The 22,303-nt window shown below is 35.5% G+C and overlaps 5 protein-coding genes across 5 annotated transcripts; 2 read left to right on the top strand and 3 right to left on the bottom strand.

Annotated features, from left to right (window-relative positions):
* Nucleotides 1–1,119: 1,119 nt before the first annotated feature.
* On the bottom strand, nt 1,120–4,095 carry LOC100641630 (metabotropic glutamate receptor 3-like). Its single transcript, XM_003385859.3, has one exon. The coding sequence runs from the start codon at nt 4,047–4,049 to the stop codon at nt 1,326–1,328; it is 2,724 nt and encodes a 907-aa protein (XP_003385907.3). The 5' UTR covers nt 4,050–4,095; the 3' UTR covers nt 1,120–1,325.
* Nucleotides 4,096–6,061: 1,966 nt separating this feature from the next.
* On the top strand, nt 6,062–7,830 carry LOC109581335 (uncharacterized). Its single transcript, XM_019995384.1, has 2 exons — nt 6,062–6,249; nt 6,500–7,830. The coding sequence occupies exons 1-2, from the start codon at nt 6,111–6,113 to the stop codon at nt 7,657–7,659; spliced, it is 1,299 nt and encodes a 432-aa protein (XP_019850943.1). The 5' UTR covers nt 6,062–6,110; the 3' UTR covers nt 7,660–7,830.
* A 58-nt stretch (nt 7,831–7,888) lies between these two features.
* On the bottom strand, nt 7,889–9,405 carry LOC109581336 (pollen-specific leucine-rich repeat extensin-like protein 2). Its single transcript, XM_019995385.1, has 2 exons — nt 8,613–9,405; nt 7,889–8,478 (listed from the first exon to the last, which is right to left on the bottom strand). Exons 1-2 carry the CDS (start codon nt 9,295–9,297, stop codon nt 7,958–7,960), a joined length of 1,206 nt encoding a protein of 401 aa, XP_019850944.1. The 5' UTR covers nt 9,298–9,405; the 3' UTR covers nt 7,889–7,957.
* A 22-nt stretch (nt 9,406–9,427) lies between these two features.
* LOC100641502 (dihydropyrimidine dehydrogenase [NADP(+)]) lies at nt 9,428–17,509 on the top strand. The gene is made up of 24 exons (XM_003385858.3): nt 9,428–9,556; nt 9,611–9,721; nt 10,023–10,193; nt 10,395–10,556; nt 10,637–10,720; nt 11,563–11,675; nt 11,733–11,814; nt 11,990–12,077; nt 12,213–12,320; nt 12,555–12,727; nt 12,777–12,833; nt 12,894–12,947; nt 13,000–13,099; nt 13,266–13,450; nt 13,757–13,972; nt 14,165–14,329; nt 14,379–14,447; nt 15,298–15,502; nt 15,690–15,952; nt 16,038–16,118; nt 16,170–16,271; nt 16,397–16,540; nt 16,678–16,818; nt 17,150–17,509. Exons 1-24 carry the CDS (start codon nt 9,515–9,517, stop codon nt 17,315–17,317), a joined length of 3,084 nt encoding a protein of 1,027 aa, XP_003385906.1. The 5' UTR covers nt 9,428–9,514; the 3' UTR covers nt 17,318–17,509.
* A 58-nt stretch (nt 17,510–17,567) lies between these two features.
* Nucleotides 17,568–22,247, bottom strand: LOC109581334 (leishmanolysin-like peptidase). The gene is made up of 20 exons (XM_019995383.1): nt 21,548–22,247; nt 21,369–21,496; nt 20,961–20,991; nt 20,828–20,907; nt 20,659–20,779; nt 20,306–20,475; nt 20,156–20,252; nt 20,003–20,100; nt 19,841–19,952; nt 19,297–19,404; nt 19,169–19,245; nt 19,008–19,118; nt 18,818–18,956; nt 18,667–18,768; nt 18,576–18,621; nt 18,407–18,531; nt 18,077–18,151; nt 17,954–18,031; nt 17,875–17,902; nt 17,568–17,827 (listed from the first exon to the last, which is right to left on the bottom strand). Exons 1-20 carry the CDS (start codon nt 21,653–21,655, stop codon nt 17,709–17,711), a joined length of 1,953 nt encoding a protein of 650 aa, XP_019850942.1. The 5' UTR covers nt 21,656–22,247; the 3' UTR covers nt 17,568–17,708.
* Between the last annotated feature and the right edge of the window lie 56 nt (nt 22,248–22,303).

Raw genomic sequence — 22,303 nt, 5'->3', positions numbered from 1 at the left:
CAGCGTGATGTGGCTTGGCTTTATATCAGGCTACTTTGCATCAGACGTTATCAACCAAACAGCTGTCATAGCCTTCACAGTACAAATGAGTGCCCTCGCCGTCCTTATCTGTCTCTTTGGTCCTCGAGTCTTTTTGATGATATTCTTTCCTAGTAGAAATGTAAAGACTCTCTCGGTTACGGGTGGAGTCACTCCTAAGGCTTTATCAACGCCGAAAAACAGCATGGCCATTCCAGGACTGCAGAGAAACAGCGACAATAAGGAGAAACTAAGCCAGGAAGACTATATGTGAGTGTGACTTACAAAACTGAATTTAATTTTAAAATATTACAAATATTACACATTAACATACGTGTGTCTTAAATATCACACTTTTTACGGATGTAAATTTCATTATAATTTTTGTGCATTAATTCCTTAATTCTCTTTTGAATATTGTGTGATTGTATTACGACTTGTGTACATTATTGCTGACAATATATTAAGAATAGGTTTTGATAATAATATTTACTTTCCCAATAAACGAAAGACTATCTGCATCTGTACTACGAAAGTAATGTAAACATGCCTTTATACTTGTATGACAACTTTTGACGGTTTTTAATAGCATGTCCACACTTTCATGATAAACATATAAGGTATAATGACTGAGGCAATGCTATTGCAGGCACAGTTGAGTAATTAGATTTCATTTTCAATTGTAAGTGCTCAAATAGTTTGTCGATAAATTACCTCCAGGTAGTTATAAGCAGCATGATGTATAGCAAAGAATAAGCATATGCAAGAGACTTTGTGATGACTGCTGTATTTATTTCCTGTCATGACTTATGATTATTAGTTTATACTTTTGTTTGTTGACATAAACTCGAAATTGCTACAGCTTCACGTCTGATGTCATCTTGGAATAGAGGAAGCCTTAATAGAACATGCCTAGGGCAGCCAGTAGTGGAGTAATATATGATGTTTTGCCCTCAACTTTACATGTAATACTGGTCAGTTTCAGCTCCATCTATTTAGTATAGCATAACAGTTTAAAAGCAGTTTTAATTTGAATCAGCTCAAGACATAGTATGTCATGGAAAATGACTAGGAGAAAGTTTTACATATATTACATCAAAATTTTGTTAAAAGAATATTGTTGGGACAAAATAATACGAATAAGGAAATAAAATGTCAAAGGTTAAACAAACAACACTACCATCTGCATTACACTCAGAATGTACGCGTACAAAAACTGAAGCTAAAGTACTACAATAAAAAAAACACACTTACAGAAACAAAAATTTAGTTTCACCAACAAAAGCAAGCAGTGATCATGTCAATGTTTATTCCTTTTGTGAGTCCAAAATGGTCCCTTTAGTAACGGTATTAGCTGGTGAGTCAATATTTGCCTTCAATGCAATACCTTTATCAAATCCTTTGATATTCGGGGTCGGTTGAAGTTTGTTGACATTCATCTTAGGCAAAAAAATCATAATGAAACTCCTCGGACCAAACAAGCAAAGAAGTGTGACGATAGAACTCATCTGAATCATGAAAGACATAACGTAGCCTTGAGTGGCTGTGTTAGCAGTGATTATGTAGGATGGTATGAAAACCAGCCAAAGGAAGGTCAGGGAAAAGGTGGCAAATGAAACGTATTTCGATTCGTTAAAATTAGCAGGAAATCTTATAGTGAAAACAGCTAGTACATTGCTAGTAATGAGAAGGATAGAGTAATAGAGCATTTGGAGGACTATCGTTGCTGTGTGGGGCAGAGTACATTGAAGTGTAAGTGTTGGGTAGTCGTTATAGTTCTCTGAATTGTATTGCTTTGTCTGCTTGATATTAGGAGGAGCTACCGAAAGTGAGATGATGACTAGTAGCATTTGGAAGCCAACGAGTATAAATGTAAAAAGAATCTGATAAGCTGGAGCTATGAACATCGGTCTAGTTGTTACTTTTCTTTGCATGAATATGCGAGTTATTCGGATTAATTTGACAAGTAATGCACTTAATATGAGAGATGAAGAGAACCACAGGCTTATCCTTTGAAGACCGCAGACTGTTGGTGATGGTTTTATAAGGAACAGTAAAGCTGAGAGTAAACAAAGAGTTATTCCAATTAGTACTAGCATCATTTGCTCCCTTCCTGAAGACTTGACGATTGGTGTATTCCAGAACCAGATGAAAACAGATGTGACAGATACTACAGCTATTAATCCAATGATGGCTAGTATTATCAGTACTATACCCCATGCATCTGATGGTTTTAAATATGATTCATCAATATCTATACAATGAGTATTACCAGTGAGAGGATTGTTGCCCCACATATTATCAGGACATGTCATACACATTGTTGAAGAGTTAGTGTTAGTATAGTTTGATCCAAGGCAAGGATCACACGTACCACAACATGATGACGTTACTACCCTCTTAAAATACCCAAGACTACAACTCTGGCAGTATGAATTAAGTGAAAACAGCACATCTCCTGTAGTTTGATTAATACCAAACTGTTTAGTAAAATTTGAAAAAATCTCAAGCCTATCCCCTAAAGCACTACCATCCCATACACCCACTTCCCTTAACTCAAAATCTTGAGAGCATTTTAAGCTCTGGCAGGATAATGAAGTTACCAGCTGATAGTTCAGTATGGTGTATTTTGCCTGCACATTGCCAAACTCATCAAAAGCCACCCTATTCCCAGTTGGGCTGGTAAAGTTCACTCTGTTAATGTACTGCCTTAGTGTCTCGCTGTCCAGTGACTTGTTGTATCCGATGCAGCTCTGATTGTGTGGCTGCCAGTGCAATGGGTGAGGGCAATTGTCTTGTATGAAATTGTTAATAGCATGAGCAGCAGCATATACAGCATCAGTAACAAGAGGGACTACTGAGAACTGTCGAAAGCCAGGCGTATCTGTGATACTACTATTGTGAATGCAATTATTTTCTTTGCAATATTGTTCATAATAGCGTGAAAACCATGGGTCACGTAGGTTTACTGAGGGACTTAGCTGAGAGAAATAGCTATTAAATGAGCCATAGATTTTAGAATAAACTGGAAATGCAAACTTCCCACTAGTTATGTTATTAAAATCTTCATCTGTTAATTCAGCCCATGCATCACTTGCGATCCACAGAAAATGTCGATTACTTTTAAGAGAGGAATGAAGTTTGCTTAGTTCCTTAAGGAAAGTCTCTGCTTCATGAAGGGAAGCAAAAAGGATGACTACATCTGATGAAGAGTTGAGGAGCCTTCGAGCAAGAGCAATGTAGTCAGGTATTTTAAACTCGTTAGTGATAAAACCATCAAAGTCAATGCAGATACCATTAGCTGCAGCATGCTTCTTCACTTCCTCAATTCCTCTCTGACCATACAAATTATTGGAATTTATGGTTGAGATGTGGTCCCAGCCAAAGTGTAGGATCAGGTCTATCATAGCTTGCGCTTGTTGATCATCAGGTGGGAAAGTCCGGTAGAAATAACTGTAGAATTCACGATTGCTTAGAGCAGTTGATGAAGACCCATATGAAATTTGAGGTTTCTTGAAGAGACGTAATAAACTTGCTACAGGAATGCTAAGGAAACTTTCGTAAGCCCCAACAATTACTGACACTGGAGACTGTAGCGTCATGTTAGAATTTTGACAGCTAGCACTGTCAAGCTGTATATCTGTGCTTGAGAACAGCATATCTATAGTTTCATCTAGTGCTATATTCTCCCGCTTACATGTGTCCCTAATATCATAACCCAGTGTCATATTTGGCAAGAGATTTTGATCAGAGTTGATGCTGTCGATTGCATGAAGCATTGCTTCAAGCATTTCAATACCAGCCTCAAATATAACATTGCCACAGCTACCTTCCCCAGTACCTCCAAGGTCATAGTATACTGTAAAGAGTCCTCCTAGGACTATGTCCTTTTGAAAGTGGTCTTGGATGCCACTCACTCTGGTACCATTATTTGAATAGAGGACTGTTTCTGGATGATTCCTGAACTGGTATTTGCTTTCAGAAGCAGAGAAAGACACAAGAAAAAGTAGAGCAGCGACAGCAAGACTCATTCCTGGCCTCCTATGTTACTACAAGTTGAAATAAACAAATCTTATGTGCTTTCTTTTCTAGTTGAAACCATTTATAAAATCATCAGTAGTGTTTATGGATTTTGCTTTAGTTGACACACCAGCTGGGTGTGGGCTACTGTTTGGTTATAATTTATGGTGTACCTTCAGATTGTTTGAACCATCACCATGTGGTGCATAATATACCAAAGGCTGCAAAATAAATAAAATAGTGTATATCATTTTTGCTTTGTACACCACACAAAAAGTTTGAGTAATTCCAAAACAAGTTTTTAATTACATGTATGTGGGCCAAAGGCCATAGACCAAATATACAGACCATGGTATTTGGCTTAGTTTTAGCTTTTAAACTTGTAATCAAGGCATCATTATAATATTATATCTTGAAGGAAATTTTTTAAAATCAGTAATTATATATCTTGAACGAGATTTTTTAAAATCAGTACTATGAGCTGGAGAAATTTCAAATCATCAGTAGTGTTTATGGATTCTACACTTCAGTAGACACAAAGTATGTGGGGTGGGCTGTTATCAGAGTTCAATGTACCTTGACATTGTTTGAGTGATCCAAATAACTTTCTTATCTCAAATGGGTGGAGAGTCTGGCTACGTGAAACCATCTGAAGTTCCATAAACCAATTATGGAGGCCATTATATTTGTTGGCTGGTGGAAATTTTAAAAACAATATTGTAGGCTTGTTTTCAATTTATAACTATGTAGATAAGATCAATACATACAATTTGTATTACTTACATATACATCTTTTAACCAAAATCTCCTCCAACAGATAAATTTTAGAACACATTTTTGACCTAATTATAGCATTGATCCATTAATCATTTGGAAAAATTAAAATAATTACCAAGAAATAATAGGAACTATGGTCACACCTAAATGACCTAATAATAAACTACCATGTTTTATTACATAGATAATTATTTTAGAGGTGGAGTCTCAAGCCACACATTTTGTCACGTGAGTATTCGTCACTTAGGTGCTTTCTTTTCTAGTTGAAACCATTTATAAAATTCTCAGTTAGTATTTATGGATTTTGCACTTCAGTAGACACAAAAAATGTGAGCTGTGATTATACTTCAGTGTATCTTGACTCTTGAGATTGTTTTTACCCATACCGTGACCATATTTAACAAGTAGCAAATTATGACAAGGTGTCTTATTCTAAAGTGGGTATAGCCACAATAAATAAAATACCTTAAGCCTACTATTATTTGCATCTACTAATTTTAGCGAATTCAGCAAAAGTCTTGTTTAGCGTTACTAATTTTAGTGTTTTTAACCAAATTAACTATAAATAATAACCATTATAATAAATAATAATTATTTTGGCGTCTATTTAATTTAGCAGTTTAAAGCTCTCTCGCTAATATAGCTAAATTTAGTAGACGCTAAAAATAGTAAGCTTAAGGTACCTAATAAATTCACTTCTGGACCATTCTGGTATGATATCACTACACCACAGAAAGTTTGAGTAATTCCAAACAACTTTTAATTATGAGCATCTGAAGTTAACCAAAACCACAAACCAGAAATTAGACTATGTAGCTTTTAGCTTTAAAACTCGTAATCTCATAAGGATCAATATACTTCTGAGGCAATTATTAAAAAAAAATACTATGGCTGAAGTATATTATATTGCATTTTCATTTAGATACACACTCTGTATTAACTTTGACTCACATATAGATCTACATCTTTTCAACCAAAATATTCTTTCAAACTATCTAGTTTCACTGTAATATTCTTTCTATTCATCGTTAATTGTCAAAGCCTATTAAACAATAGATTTTAGAACCTAGCATTGAAACATCAATCATTTGAACAAAATAAAATAATTACCACTTACCAGGAGGCAAAATTATAGTCCAAAATTATGGCCCACACTAACACGTTTTATCACGTGTACAAGGGTGGGGCTGATGCATGGCGCGCGCGCGCGTGCATTTTTACGCCCCTTTAGCTTGAGTTTGCAATTTGAGCATAGATATTATAGACTACGTAATCTATGGTTTGAGGCGAATATAATGGACGAGATAATGGACTACCCCGAACCTGAGCAAGAGCAAAGGCAAGAGCATGGAGCAAAAGATAGCACCTTGGTTTATAAGAGCGAACCTAGATCTAATGATCGACATACCACCCTTTCTTTACCAAGTGAAAATGGTATGTAGCTTAAAGGTGAACATCCACTAGGCAATTTTTTGCTAGTACCTTTGATGTGGTTGTGCAACATGTTGCATGAAGTTGAGAGTCTCTCTACTTCATGCAACATGTTGCCCAACCACATCAAAGATTTAACCACAAGTTGCAAGCATAAATGCTGCATACTGGATGCCCAACTTTAGAGCATAGCTCAGTCTAGTATCAAAAACTCAGGCATTTGACTTATATATATGTATGTAATGTCATATAGGTTCAGGCTGTTACAAGGACGTAGTGAATTCAGAGAAAGCGCATCTTCTGCCACAGAGTACCAGGTCTAAAGGTAATATCCAGGAACAAAATGAGGAGCTGGATGAAAGAGATAGTCAGGCTAGTCATGCTATTGAAGGAGATAGTCAGGCTAGTAAAGGAAAGAGGCTCGTAACAGCACTCCAACAATGCTGCAAAAAAATGTGCTGTCCTTTCAGAGTAAAACAAGCTGTTTTGATTATTGCATTATTCATCATGATGACTGCTTTACCATTGTTAGTGACTGATCTTGTCATGATAGGAGCCAAATATGGTCACAATAAGGATTTAGTTGTCAGAAATGATTATGTTCTTCTTGAAGCAAATTCCAGTGGTCTATATTCATCTATGATAACTTTCAACAATACAAATTTCACAAGTGATTATATTCAGCCAAACATGATTACTTATATTTACCAAGTTTCATGCTACGAGGTCCATAAACTGTATGAATCACAAATTGAACGCCAATCCTTAAAAGTAGCATTCAATGCATGTGGAATCTACATCAATAAGTGTGTTCTGGATGAATATTGGTATTGCTCAAAAAGTAAAGCTGCTTTGATGTTCTATGCATTCAATTTTACATCTATAAATCGAAAAGAGGAACTTAAAATCATAGTTTTTGATGATGTAGTGAAGTATAAAAGCTATTTATCTGGGGAAAGAAGCCTTGAAGGAGCTCTTTATACGAGGGATGTGCCAACTGATAAAAGCTATTGGGAGTTTGATTTCACTTCAGCTCGAATGAGAAAGGAAGCATCATATTATTTCTTTGTTATTGCTGACCTTAAAGGTGGAACAGAACCATTCTTGGTCACGAAAAATGAAATAAGGACATATTTTAATGTAAGCAAGTTGCTACCAAATTGCAAAGTTAAGAACAATGAGTCTTGTTCCAGTAATATTGGACTCATTACACATGACTCATGCTTCCTGGCACAAGCTCAAGGTGAATATAATGCATCGTCTTATGGTTCAAAGGATATGGTTTACGTCAGCTATAAACTTGAATATCTCTCATGGTCTATTTTATTCATTGCCTCGATCTCATTATGTGGGACACCAATCATTACTTTTATTGGTTTACGCATACTTAAAAGTATTTGCTGCCCACAATAAGTATAGTAGATATAGTAAACTATTATAGTACAGCTATGGTGTTGTCAGTGCTGTTAGAATAATTTTTGATATATGTTTAGCATACTTTTAGTATTTTAATGATTTTTATTGATATGAAATGAATTTAGTATTTTATTATTATTTCCTATGTTTTGTCACATGGGTAATGAAGGTAGGGCTATATACATTCATTGCTGGCTTTATTTTTGATTTTATTTATTGCACAGGCTGTAGTCTTGAGGAAAGATGTTTTAAATTAAATAATACAAGTTGGTACATTACAGCTAAAATAACTTAATCAATATAAAAAATTGTTAAGGCCTTGAGGTATGTCATCTAAGTTTGCAAAAGGATCTTCTGCTTTTGGCTCCTCGTTATGCAAAGATTCATCTACTTCCTTTGGCTTATTCTGACGTTTTTGCTTCTGCTTCTTTCTCTGCTTCCTCTTCTCACCCTCAACCAGCTCCCTCTCCTCCTCTTGTAGAGGTGGAAAGAAAGGAGGGTATCCAGGAGGAGGAAATGGAACACCGTGAGGATAGTGAGGGTGAGGGTGATGCTGTGAAGGATGAGAAGGAGGAGGTGGGAGAGGGTGAGGGTAGAACATCATGTGGGGATGAGGCGGCGGATATCTATAGCCAAGTGGAGGAGGAGGGAGGAATGGAGGTGGAAAGGAATTATCCCGATCCTTTCCATTGTAGAGATGAGGTGGAATGGGCATTGGATGGAAGGGGAAATATGGCGGGTGTGGTGGCATGTTTCGCAGCTTTTCCCTCCCGTGTTTCTTTACTCTGCTGTCAGCTTGTGCTTCAGAGTATACAGCTGCATAAAAAAAGAAAAAAATAATCATAAAATTTAATTATCTGGTTTGTAGATGTAGCTAGCTGAGCCATGACATGTTTGCTGCAGTGTGCAATTGCATGCATTTCATTGCTCTTATATCAAGTTATACTCACCTATTGATTCCTCAGTGAGTGATCTTACACTCTTCCTGTCTTTCCTTCTACTGTACACGTCACCATCACTTGTTTGAGGAGAGACGACTGCTTTCATTCTGTTATCAGAGCTACTGCAGCTTGCTTTAGAGTCCATACGCTGGTGAAATGAGTCCTTCTCATAGGGACTAGTAATTTCTTCTTCTTCATCGTCATCTTCTTCAGAATTGTCTTCATTTTTCTCATTCCTTTCATTTTCATCAAGCATTATATTAGGACCAAGGGTTTTTGCAGGCTCTTTCTTTGAACCATTATTCTCAAAAACCTCATATAAAGATGGTCGACGGAGAACATTTGCCTGAGGGAGATCAAAATCATCCAGTGACAAGTCAACTTCAGGTTCCTTTGCTTTTCTTTCTGCTGCTGCTGCTCCTCCTCCTCTTCTGTGATGCTTTTCAATAATTTCACCATCTTTCTGCAGACCAGTCTTACTGAAGAATTGATTCGGTGAAATATCACCGTAGGGTGAAACTCCGGCAAAGGAAGGCCCCGAATTCCCATAGAATCCATTGTCTCTGTCGTCAGTTAAGCTTGAAGAGCTCTCTGCTCTTCTGAAGAGCCATCGCCTCTTTTTCTTCTTCTGCTGCTCGTCCTTTTTCTTTGGATTACCACTCCTAGTGAGATAAGCAAAGATGCCACGAGACATGGCCTGTTTGAGAGATGAGCGAGGCTGCTTTGCTGGAGACAAGGGATTTAAAATTACAAGGAGATTGCTTCTTGTTTGGTGCAAACAATGAGCCACACCCTTTTGGGATTTGCAGCAAAATTGAAGTCACGTGATTACCTCGTCAAAAATTACAAGGCGCGTCTGTGAGAAGCGCTCGTGCTTTGTGAAAATAGTCTGAACTCTAAAATAAACAAACATGTCTTTTGACAATGTTTCAAGAGATCCTCCTGACATAGAAGTATGCCCAATGCTACATTTGAAATCATGTTGGGCTGGCTGTTTTTTTTTTCAGGCACTTTTGAGTCTTAATCCTAAAGTCCCTCGCTTTGCAAGCACCGTATCCACAGAGACGACTAGGAAAGCACGCAAGCACTGGAAAAGAAACCAAGACAAGTCTTGTTCTGTAAGTAGAGCTGCATGCTTTAAAAAGTAATTAACTAATAATAAATCATGTCATATGCTAATTATTTTCGTGGGTGTATAGGCTCAATAATTGGTCGTGGGATGTATAAAAACTGATGTATTCATTAGATCATTGCTTTATAATCAAAACAGGTGTCAATGGTTATTGTAAAGGTGGCCTGAGTAGGCCGGACTGCAACTGATAAGCTAATCAAAGCCTTCATTGTCCTCTCTCTCTCTCTTTCCTCCCCCCCCTCTCTCTCTCTCTCTCTCTCTCCCCCTCTCTCTCTCCTCTCCATTAGTCTTGTGCTAGCAAAGAGAATAATTTTGATGACATAAAGCACACCACATTGAGTGAGAGAGCAGCATTACGTGAAGCTGCCCGATGCCTCAAATGTGCTGATGCCCCCTGTCAAAAGAGCTGCCCTACTCAACTGGACATTAAAGGATTCATCACCAGCATTAGCAATAAAGTAAGGGACAAGAGAAAAAGACCAAGTAGGGGAGACAGTAACTGTAGAAATGAATGATAATCATTATTTTATTATTGTACATGTACATGTGCATATATGTACATGTACATACACATATATATTTTTAATATGGAACCTTGCCACAATGTGGAATCATATTCTATTATTGTACATGCATACTGAATATATTTTAATATTTAGAATTATTATGGTGCTTCAAGGTCTATCTTTTCGGATAATCCTCTCGGTCTTACCTGTGGTATGGTGTGTCCAACCAGTGACCTTTGTGTGGGCGGTTGTAACCTTTATGCATCTGAAGAGGGTCCTATTAATATTGGAGGACTACAGCAGTTTGCAACTGAAGTTAGAGTTACTGTTATTATGATTACAATCATATATTTATTATTATTTATTTATTTATTTATTATTACAATTTTCTTTAGGTTTTTAAGAAGATGAGGGTGCCACAGATAAGGGATCCTTCCTTACCAGCTGTTGATTCATTGCCCGAGAGTTATAAATCAAAAGTAAATATATTAAATACATGTATAACTATGATTATACATATTGACGTCCTTACATACATGTCCTTATGCTGTGTAGAAAGTTTCAGCTGATTCTACCTCCAATTGTTTGAGTTAGAGCCTTTTTAAAACAAGTTAATTTTTTAAACCATAGCCCATGGTTTTTTCAAAAAAATGGCTCCAAAATCATCCCAATTTTTTATTACATTTTCTAATACATATTGATGTCCTTATGCTATGTAGCAAGTTTGAGTTGATTCCGACAAATATTTTTTGAGTTACGGCCATTTTAAGAAAATGCCAAAATTCTGAAAAATACCCAAGGCTATAGCCCATGTTTTTTTCAAAAAAATGGCTCCAAAATCACCCCAAATTTTTATTACATTTTCTAATACGTATTGATGTTCTTATGCTATGTAGCAAGTTTGAGTTGATTCCGACAAATATTTTTGAGTCACGGCCATTTTAAGAAAACGCCGAAATTCTGAAAATACCCAAGGCTATAGCCCATGGTTTTTTCCAAAAAATGGCTCCGAAATCATCCCAAATTTTTATTACATTTTCTGATACATATTGATGTCCTTAATGCTATGTAGCAAGTTTGAGTTGATTCCGACAAATATTTTTTGAGTTATGGCCATTTTAAGAAAACGCCGAAATTCTGAAAATACCCAAGGCTATACCCATGGTTTTTTCCAAAAAATGGCTCCGAAATCATCCCAAATTTTTATTACATTTTCTCATGCATATTGATGTCCTTATGCTATATAGAAAGTTTGAGCTGTTTCCATTAAGAAATTCATGAGTTACAAGCTCCTAAAATAAATATTATTTTTCTTGTACAGGTTGCATTGATTGGGTGTGGTCCAGCCTCCATCAGCTGTGCCACGTTCCTTGCTCGTCTTGGCTACAGCGACCTAACAATATTTGAGAAAGAGAAATACATTGGAGGACTAAGGTAAATAAGAAAGAGGAGATTGAAAAATATGACATTTGTTTTAAATTTTTTTTTCAGTTCTTCTGAGATTCCTCAGTATCGTTTGCCGTATGATGTCGTCTCATTTGAAGTTGAACTCATGAAAGATCTTGGAGTTAAAGTACGTGCAAAGAGAAATGAGAAAACTTGAGATCATTGTATAAAAACAGCTGCTTGCCCTAGCTGTACCGATTATTGACATGTACATGTACATGTAATTGTAATTGTATTATAAATGTAGTATAGTGTCCATTCAAATTACATGTACATGTAGTATAATGTTCATTCATTGATAGATTGAATTGGGCCGATCATTGTCAGCTGGTGATTTGACGGTTGAAGGTTTACTAAAGGAGGGCTATGAGGCAATATTTATTGGAATAGGTTAGGAAGTATACATAAAATTTAAATTGTAATACAATTTAATTTTTTTCCAATTTAAGTTTAAAGAAATTTATTGTACAGAATCACCAACTGCATGTATATACATTACATACCCTCTTTGTTTTTTCTATGTAGGTCTCCCAAATCCTAAAGTTGCTCCAGTTTTTAAAAGTCTCACGTCAGCTAATGGATTCTATACTTCAAAGGATTTCCTACCTCTTGTTTGTAGTACCAGCAAACCAGGTAAGAGAAACCTACATGTACATGTACATGTACATATAAAGTACATATACATGTACATGTAGAACACTGTGTACAAAGCACATATAAAGTTCATATAATTAAAGTTAAAGTGCATACACGTACATGTATAATTACACTTTTATAAATAATTTTTTTAATTAATTATAATTGATTTTCAATTAATAATAATAATAATTAATATCTATTTTTAATTTTGACATTTTATGCTTCTAGGGATGTGTTCTTGTTCCTCTAGCTCCCTCCCTCGTCTCAACGGGAACGTGATTGTTCTGGGGGCTGGTGACACTGCCTTTGATTGCGCCACGTCGGCACTGAGGTGTGGAGCGAGGAGAGTTTTTGTGGTATTTAGGAAAGGATTTACGAACATGAGGGCAGTTCCTGAAGAAGTAAGCAGAGAGAGGGAAGGAGGGAGGAGTTATTTGATTCCGTTTGCAGGTTGAATTAGCTAAAGAGGAGAAATGTGAATTTCTACCATTTTTGTCTCCGAAACAAGTACATGAAACCCTGGCTTCATTAATTTAATATTATTAAAAATCAACAAATATTTAACAGGTTATACAGAAGAATGGGAAGATTGTTGCTATGGAGTTTTGTCGTACGGAACAGGTGAGAAAATTATATAATTTATTGAATTGCTTTTTCAATTTTTTCTCCACAGACTGATTCTGGTGAATGGATCATTGACGAAGAACAAGTGGTGAAATTAAAAGTCGATTATGTCATTTCCGCTTTTGGTTCTGAGCTATCAGAAACTGATGGTATGTACATGTACATGTACATGTAAAAACTTATACTTGATCTCTCTCAAACATGCTAATCAAACGTGCTAATATACATGTACATTGTACAGTGTATGTTTGCAAACATATACTTAAATACTAATCCAAATGTACTGCAATCTTTTTCTCACTTTTTTTCTTTTAGTTATAAAGGCAATGTCTCCCATAAAGTTCAACCAGTGGTCCCTCCCTGAGGTCAATAACGACACAATGCAGACCAGTCTCTCTAATGTCTGGTGTGGCGGTGATCTTGCTGGTCTTGCTGCTACTACTGTTGAAGCAGTTAATGATGGGAAACAAGCCTCCTGGCATATGCACTGCTATCTACAGGTATTTTATAATTACAATGTATTTGATTTATATACACATGCAGTACATGTAAATCTTTTTTCTTATTATTTTTGTTAAATTATTATATTATTAATATCAAGAGTACATAATGTACTGTATTTTTATTTAGTACCATATAGCAGGTAATTTTGGAGGGGAAAAGTTTTAGCAAGTTGCTAAAATTTTGGTGATTGACAGGGTACAAAATGTCTGATTTTAATTAGACAAATGGCTATCAAAATGCCAAATCTGCCCAAATTTATCCTTTCAAAATTACTTGCTATATTATGATATAATTTTTTTTAGTCTCTCCATGGTCTTTATATTCCGCCTGAGCCAAGTCTCCCTCAGTTCTTCACTCCTATTGATTCCGTTGATGTATCAATTGAATTTGCTGGCCTCAAGTTTGAAAACCCTTTCGGTTTGGCGTCTGCCACTCCCACCACTTCTAGTGCCATGATACGTCGAGCCTTTGAGGCTGGCTGGGCATTTGCTGTCACAAAAACTTACACACTTGATAAGGTCAGTATACTATCAGTATATTATCAGTATATTATCAGAGTGTGGCTTTTAAGAATATTTGTTAGTTTTTTAGTATTTTTGTTGCATGTACATGTACATGAAGATATGATCAGTATCAGAATGATTTTTGAAATACATGTATGTATATATTGATTTGAGAATACTATTAGTATATTATTGGTATATTATTAGGATATTATAACTAATGTGTCTCCCCGTATTGTCCGTGGTACCACTAGCGGCCATTTGTTTGGTCCTGGACAGAATGCATATCTCAACATAGAACTGGTGAGTGAAAAGACCTGTGCATACTGGCTCCAATCCATCAGGGAATTGAAGAGAGACTTTCCTAATAAGGTATGGGACTTTGTTTCTATTTTTAGTAACACTTTTGTTCTATTTTTAGATTGTTATTGCTAGTGTTATGTGCGGTTTTTCTAAAGAGGACTGGACCATTTTATGCAAAGCTAGTGAGGTCAGTATCAATAATGTACATGTACCAGAAAATGTAATGAAAATTTAAGGTGATTTTGGAGCCATTTTTAGAAAATTTAAGTTATATAGCCTTAGGTATTTTTCAAATTTGGTTCATTTTTTAAAATGCTAATAACTTGAAAAATATTTGTCGAAAACAGCTTTAACTTTCTACATAGCATAATTACATCAATATGCATCAGAAAATGTAATAAAAATTTGAGGTGATTTCGGAGCCATTTTTTAGAAAAAACCATAGGCTATAGCCTTGGGTATTTTTCAGAATTTTGGAGTTTTCTTAAAATGACCGTAACTCAAAAAATATTTGTCGGAATCAGCTCAAACTTGCTACATAGCATAATTACATCAATATGCATCAGAAAATGTAATAAAAATTTGAGGTGATTTTGGAGCCATTTTTTAGAAAAAAACCATGGGCTATATATAGCCTTGGGTATTTTTCAGAATTTCGGAGTTTTCTTAAAATGACCGTAACTCCAAAAAATTTTGTCGGAATCAGCTCAAACTTGCTACATAGCATAATTACATCAATATGCATCAGAAAATGTAATAAAAATTTGAGTTGATTTTGGAGCCATTTTTTAGAAAAAACCATAGGCTATAGCCTTGGGTATTTTTCAGAATTTCGGAGTTTTCTTAAAATGACCGTAACTCGAAAAAATTTTGTCGGAATCAGCTCAAACTTGCTACATAGCATAAGGACATCAATATACATCAAAAAGTGTAATAAAAATTTAAGGTGATTTTGGGGCCATTTTTCAGAAAAAACCATGGGCTATAGCCTTATTACAAATTTTTTGTACTAAAATTTTCTTCCTCCAATTTTTTAGGAAGCTGGTGCTGATGCTCTTGAATTGAATCTATCGTGCCCTCACGGTATGGGAGAGAGGGGAATGGGACTAGCTTGTGGCCAAGACCCGGAACTTGTCGTTGAAATTTGTTGCTGGGTTCGTGAAGCAGTGAAAATCCCATTCTTTGCAAAAATGACGCCAAATGTGACAGATATTGTTGACATTGCAAGAGCTTCTCAGGAAGGTGATTACAATGGAAATAAAAATAGAATTTATATTATACCTACATGTACGTTTAATTGTGTAATTTTATTAAGTTTATCAATGGATAAAACCAAAATTAAAAGTGACATAATGAGTTTAATAGTGTCGTCAAATAATAGAGTACACACAATTAAAATGGTAATTATAATTGTGGGCGTGTCTTGTAGGTGGAGCCACAGGTGTAACAGCTATCAATACAGTATCAGGTCTAATGGGTGTGAAAGCTAATGGTATCCCATGGCCGGCAGTCGGTAACGAAAACAGGACAACATACGGTGGCGTTTCCGGTAACGCCATTCGACCGATTGCTCTTAGAGACGTGTCGGCCATAGCCAGGGCCCTACCAGGATTCCCTATACTAGCAGCTGGAGGTATTGACTCTGCTGAGGCCGGGCTTCAGTTCTTGCACTGTGGAGCTACTTTATTACAAGTAACTGGAGCAATGAGATTTAAATATAACATTTTAAAACTCTCCCTCCCTCCCTCCCTCTCTTTCTCTCTCTCTCTCTCTCCAGGTTTGTAGTGCTATCCACAATCAAGAGTACACACTGATAGATGATTATGTTACTGGACTAAAGGCCTTACTCTACCTTCAAGTAATGCCTATAATTCCCTCATCATATTCTTTATTCTTATTCTAATTTTAGTCTGTCAGCGAATTAGGTGATTGGGATGGTCAGTGCCCGCCAACCGCAAAGCATCAAAAAGGGAAAGTCATTACACCAAAAATAACAGAAATTATTGGAAAAGTACATAAATAATTTTCCATTTAAAATATGCCTTTTGCCTTTTATTATTATTAATTAATTAATTAATAACAGGAGCATAACTTATTAAGATATAAATTTTTTATGCATAATATTTTTAATGATAGAGTTTACCAGAGTTTGGCCCATATCTTAAAGAGAAGGACCAGTTGATTTCCGACTACAAGAAATCAATTACTCCACTCACTGAGTTCAGCCCTGAAACTCACAGACCTTCCTATAAGCCAAGCAAGCCTGTACCAGCTGTTAAAGTAAGACCAGGTTTATCTAAAAATAGAACAATTTAATTCTAATTTTAGTAACATAGAATATACACATACACGTACTTAAAAGTTGAAAATGATGCATTTATTATAGCTGTAGTAGTTGTTAATTTTTTAATTTTTAGGATGTTATAGGTCGTGTTTTACCAATGATTGGTGCTTGGGGTGACCTGGATACAAAGCAACAAGCTGTTGCCCTCATTGATGAAGACATGTGCATCAACTGTGGGAAGTGTTATATGGTTTGCAATGACTCTGGATACCAGGTGAAAGAGAGAGAGGGAGAGAGAGAGAGAAAGAGAGGGAGAGAGAGGTGGGAGGGAGGGAGGGAAGAGAGAGCAGAGTACTAAACAGCACACTTCATGAGCTGATAATCACTGCACTATAGTGCATGGCTTTTGGAGCAATTTTAAAAATTCATAATAAATCCAATTTAATCAGAATCAGCTCAAAATGGAAAAGTCTCTCCTAGCTATTTTTGACAAATATCATAGATCAGGCAAGAAGCTGAGAACTATACCAAAATCTTGTGGGAAACCCTAAAAGAGAGAGAGAGTCTAACATAATGTGATACAATATTCATATATGCTAAATTAGGCCATTACATTTGATAAAGACACTCACCTACCCCACATTACAGAAGACTGCACTGGTTGTACACTGTGTGTCAGTGTCTGTCCAATTATTGATTGCATTACTATGGTACCAAGGACAACTCCCTATCAACCAAGGCGTGGCATACCACTTGGGGTAGCACCTCTTTGAAATAAAGATTAAAAACTAAATTTTTTGTGATGGATATTAATTATTGTTTTGATACTCAAACTTGATATATTATTTAATAGTAGGTGTTATAAAGGAAAATATCTTATATCTTTTTCTTAGGCTTTTGTTGTCAAATCTATTAGATGTAGCATCTGTTGCATTGTCTTTTGTTTTTTCCTTCATTGAACTAGCTAGTTGTTCTGTCATTTATACAGATACCGCTATCACGGTCTGGACTAATGGTGTATGGGGATAATAACAAAATATTTGTTGTCTCAAAACATCTTTTTTTGTAAAGCAAAACAAAAAACTCCAAAAAGTTCCTAAAAACTATTACTAGTCTCTACTACCACCACTACTACTACAGGCACACACAGACCACTAATAAAGTTTAATAGTTGAAGGCAAAAGAGACAAAGATGGCAACAAAAAGCAACCCAACCATTGGCAGCAGACTTCCAACACTGTCAGTAGGAGGAGCAGGACTTGCAAACTCTCCATATAACTCAGCTTAATAATAAATATAAATAAAAGTATATGATAATCATTTTTCTTACCAGCTTCTGGGCAATTTTTGAAATCATCCTAGAATTATTAACAGTTAAAGTAATACAGAACATAGATCAATATACTTACGTAGCATATCTCAACACAAGATGGGCACACAATCCCTCCACGATACCTCACACCATTTGCAGTTTGATCAACTTGTATCTATGAAACAATCAATGTGTACATATATAATAAAGAGTAGCCTACCACTTGACCAGCTCTACTACAGGTATATGATTGTCCAAGAATCATTATAGTAACAGCACTATTGGAGCATTGGTACTATGAAGTATACATGGTAAATACAATTATTAATAGCATGTAATTATGATATAAAATTCATAAAAATTAGACCCACAAAAAATTACAGCACATGATCATGTATTAGGAATACTTGTATTCTGTGAATGGGACTATTGACTATGCCCTCAAAATTTTTTACTTGTAATTTTTTTGACACCTTGTTTACACCTTGAGGTGTGAACAAGGTGTGAGAAAGACTTGTAACAAAATTACAAGCAATTTTTATGCCTATACCTCATAGCATCCAGCACTGTATTGGGCAGTGTATGTGTTTGAGCCATTAGTGATCTGCCACTTTCCAGAGTGATCCACACAACGTGACCTAGGTCCATATGTCTCTGCTGCTTCATTATTATCAGCTATTGCATGATATAAATATTTAATATTATACTATAAATATTACTTAAGGGGATCCCTTTCCTGCATATACCTCGAGGTGCCCGATAAGTCTATAATTGATAATTTTAAAATCTATCAGCAATTTCTATATTTACCAAATCATTATAAAATGGACAGAAGTCTGCTGCTTTAACATCTCCGCCATAAATTGGGAGTCCAGATGCCACGCTATTAAAATTTGCGCCTGAATTAAAATACTAAAATTATACAAATAATCATTGTACAATTTAAAGCTTATTTTTCTACCTGATATTCTCGAGGTAAATCATAGTAGTAACTCGCAAGGTTACAAGAAGCAACTGCTGTCCTGTCTGTGTTGCAAGATAGGTTTTGAGGATGCAATCTACTATTAAGGAAATCACAGAATGGAGCCATTGGTTGATTTCTGTTGTATTTAAATAGTCAATTCAATAGTAGCAGCATTGAAATTACATACTGTCTTTTCTTTGTGTCAATATATCCTCCACAGGAACCAGCAGTATATCCACATCCATCACCACGTCCCCAGACTAATATACTTGCATTGCTGTAGTCAACTTTATACCAACTATATGATTACAATAATTCATCTTGATAAATATACAATCAATAACATACCCACTGTCTTCTAACAGTGCATAACTAAAGTTGGAGAATGCAGCATTTTGTGATACGACACCAGTCATAGCTTCATTCTGTGAAAAATTCATTGCATATAATGGGCAAGGCTACCAGTATGAGCTTACATTTAGTAATCTTTTCTCCCAGTGGGCGCCAGTAGTGCCATTACCACCTTGATCCTCTAACTGAACACCCTCCAAAGTATCACAATTAAAATGACGCCTTCCAACCTCCTATAGTAGTTTATTTAATCATTAGAGGGCTTTTATAATAATTATTTCATAAGAAAAAATAATAATAATGTAAAATTCTCTCCTTTTCAATTTTGGCAAAAATTGGCCTAAAATCCTATGCTGTAGTACAGGGACTTTGGCCCAATTTTTGAGCAACTTTAAAAATGGTAAAAATCTAATTTTGACCTGAACCAGCTCAAACTTCTACGCAACATAAATATATACATGTATTTGTATTTTTAAAAATCATAAAATTGCAGAATTTTTTCCTTTAAAATTTTGGTAAAATTTGGCCAAAGTCCCGAAACTATATATATAGTACAGAGACTTTAACAAAATTTTTGAGTAACTTTATAAATTTTTTTAAAATCCTATTTTGATTGAAATCAGCTCAAACTTTCTACATGTATGTGTATAAGTAAAGGCTACTACTTACCACAACTTTTGGAGTAACTAATTGAATAACTATTTTGTTTATTGGTCCGAATCTTGTTTGCCAGTCAGTTAAGTTCACCATTTTAACTGTATTTTCATCTGCTACAAAATAACTATAATATATTGATCATAAATGAGCCATTACAATACTATTTTAACTAACCCATTTGCATCAGTAGGTGGATTACCATTGGCATCCCTACGTGTCCTTGGGTTTCCATTTTCATCTCTGTACCACGGATATAAGTTATCTGAAAATCCCTATATGCCATGATAACAAGCACTTATGGTATGTTTATAGGCAGAATTAACTCACTAGAACATGAAAAATTTCATGTTTAGCAACTTGAAAAACTTCCTCTTCATCGCTAATATCATCAGTTGGGCAGAAATTAATAACTCCTGATATTGGTCTATAAAATAAAAAATGATTGACCCATATTCAAACTATGTAAAATAATTGTACCTGTCATATTGATCTTCTAATTGGCAGGCCGCAGCATAAGCAACAACACCCGGTTCACAATGATCAGCAGTACCATACACATACAAAGCAAGATCTGTATCTTTAAGACCAGGTCCATCACTGTAAGCCTCAACACAATTGCTACTGTCACCATTGCACTCCACACAACGCTGTGAATGCATCAAAAGTTATTATTGATATTATTACATGCACATTCACACAAACACAGATCATATATAATCTCAGTAAAATACTCTATGCTAACAACAACACTATAAAATCCTCAGCAGATGCATGCTAAAATGTATGTGTAAAATAATCCAGCTTCTCTCTTGAATCAAAGCTGTATTTACCTGTAGATGTTCTGCTGGTATTGGAAACTGCTTGCAAAGAAGTGATTTATTTAGACATTGATCAGGACATGGTTCAAGTGGACCAGTTAGAACAAAATCATCTTTGTCATGACGACAATACCTAAAAGTTGGATTGATAAGGAACTGTATGTATGTTGACTGGTCTTACCTTCGTAATCTCAGAGGATTTGGAGTCCTTCTTACTGTAAGGATCGATTCAAGATTTTCTTTGACATGACTCATAACAGACTGCAATTGATTAATGATAATAAAAATTTAAATAATGTAAAACTTTATCAAACCTTCACTTGCTGTTGCTGTGCCAATGATAGTCTAAAGTTTAAATGATAATAAAATTAATGACTTGGTAAATGATATTAAAATAATTGTACTCTATGAACATTAGCAGGAGCCCATGAAAGAAGAAGAGAAGGGTACCTTCTCCTTCTTCTTTCATGGGCTCCTGACATTAGTACTATTACTATCTAATTACTCTTATTATTACTGAATATTGTCAAGGGACATCCACTCAGCAACTTCATTGCAAGTATTTTTGATGAAGTTGCATGGGCAATATATTGCTTCAAGTAGATAGTCTCTCTACCTCTGGCAGCATGGTTGCTCATTCAACCACTGACATTAGACAGCAATGAAGCTGCCTAGTGGATGCTGTTTGTTCAATTATTATGCTACATAAAATTTAGACTTACTCTCCTTCTAATGCAGTAAAATTGTAATGGATATTGATACGAATCGGTTGATTAAAAGCAGCATCTCCTCCAACATTCTTTGTAGCTTTAGAATCAGCAAAGTCTTCTAAGTGTGTTCGAATCAAAAACTGTTAACACAACACAAAACTGAAAGGGGCTCTATATTAATGTTGCACTACCTTTTTAGGAAATTTGTCATGAGAACATTTATGATAATGACTGGTAACTGTATTAGCCAGAGCAAGAGACAAAATCAAGATGCAGAAGTTATAGCTTGTACTCTTCATCTTAATTGTTTTTTTGCTTTACACCAAACTGTCTGATATAGTCTAGAAGCTTGTTCAGTGGTTTAAATAGGCAAAAATTCATTACATCATAGAGTGCATGTAAACTTTAGTTGGTAAAGAGGGTTTGGCTGAATAAACCATGAATATCATTAAAAGTCTATAGTACATTAGTACATCATGGAATTTGAGGAATTGTTGTGAACCCCTCCTTCAATCTAGCCAGAATGAAGTAATAGTAGCAGTGCTACTATTACTTCATCTAGCTGGATCAACAATTCCTCAAAGTTCACATTTATTTAAGTTCCTGATATCATGCATAAAATTAGATTTATGATTTATCAGAAATTATAATCATAGTTGAGTACAAAGTATATTAATATGAAATACAAAACAAACCACACACAGAACACACACGTTATGTGCAGCGTGAGTTAACGATACAACAAAATAACTGTTCAAGCCCCTTCTGAAATGAGGGAAGTTTGGTGACACTAATCAGATTACTGCACCATATACTGCACTCACATTAAAGCCTTTAGTCACGTTTGAAAATGGCTGCATACAAACCCACTAACCCAGACTACATGCATATCTTTTATAGGCAATTTAATGACAGACACAGATGCATGGTTCTTTACAAACTGCATT

This window comes from Amphimedon queenslandica, unplaced genomic scaffold, assembly GCF_000090795.2.
Source record: "Amphimedon queenslandica unplaced genomic scaffold, v1.1 AMPQUscaffold_13446, whole genome shotgun sequence".
NCBI lineage: Eukaryota > Metazoa > Porifera > Demospongiae > Haplosclerida > Niphatidae > Amphimedon > Amphimedon queenslandica.
This window is presented reverse-complemented; position numbering and strand designations above follow the sequence as displayed.

Excerpts from the sequence above, each read along its gene's own strand:
- LOC100641502 (XM_003385858.3), top strand. The coding sequence starts at position 9,515 with ATGTCTTTTGACAATGTTTCAAGAGATCCTCCTGACATAGAA. Across the intron at positions 12,078-12,212 it reads GGCAATATTTATTGGAATAG|GTCTCCCAAATCCTAAAGTT; the intron begins GTTAGGAAGTAT and ends TTTTCTATGTAG. Across the intron at positions 16,819-17,149 it reads GCAATGACTCTGGATACCAG|GCCATTACATTTGATAAAGA; the intron begins GTGAAAGAGAGA and ends ATGCTAAATTAG.
- LOC100641630 (XM_003385859.3), bottom strand. The coding sequence starts at position 4,049 with ATGAGTCTTGCTGTCGCTGCTCTACTTTTTCTTGTGTCTTTCTCTGCT.
- LOC109581335 (XM_019995384.1), top strand. The coding sequence starts at position 6,111 with ATGGACGAGATAATGGACTACCCCGAACCTGAGCAAGAGCAAAGGCAA. Across the intron at positions 6,250-6,499 it reads TTCTTTACCAAGTGAAAATG|GTTCAGGCTGTTACAAGGAC; the intron begins GTATGTAGCTTA and ends AATGTCATATAG.
- LOC109581336 (XM_019995385.1), bottom strand. The coding sequence starts at position 9,297 with ATGTCTCGTGGCATCTTTGCTTATCTCACTAGGAGTGGTAATCCAAAG. Across the intron at positions 8,479-8,612 it reads ACTCACTGAGGAATCAATAG|CTGTATACTCTGAAGCACAA; the intron begins GTGAGTATAACT and ends TTTTTTATGCAG.
- LOC109581334 (XM_019995383.1), bottom strand. The coding sequence starts at position 21,655 with ATGAAGAGTACAAGCTATAACTTCTGCATCTTGATTTTGTCTCTTGCT. Across the intron at positions 20,780-20,827 it reads AATCCTCTGAGATTACGAAG|GTATTGTCGTCATGACAAAG; the intron begins GTAAGACCAGTC and ends TCCAACTTTTAG. Across the intron at positions 18,622-18,666 it reads GTCCATTTTATAATGATTTG|ACTTATCGGGCACCTCGAGG; the intron begins GTAAATATAGAA and ends TATCAATTATAG.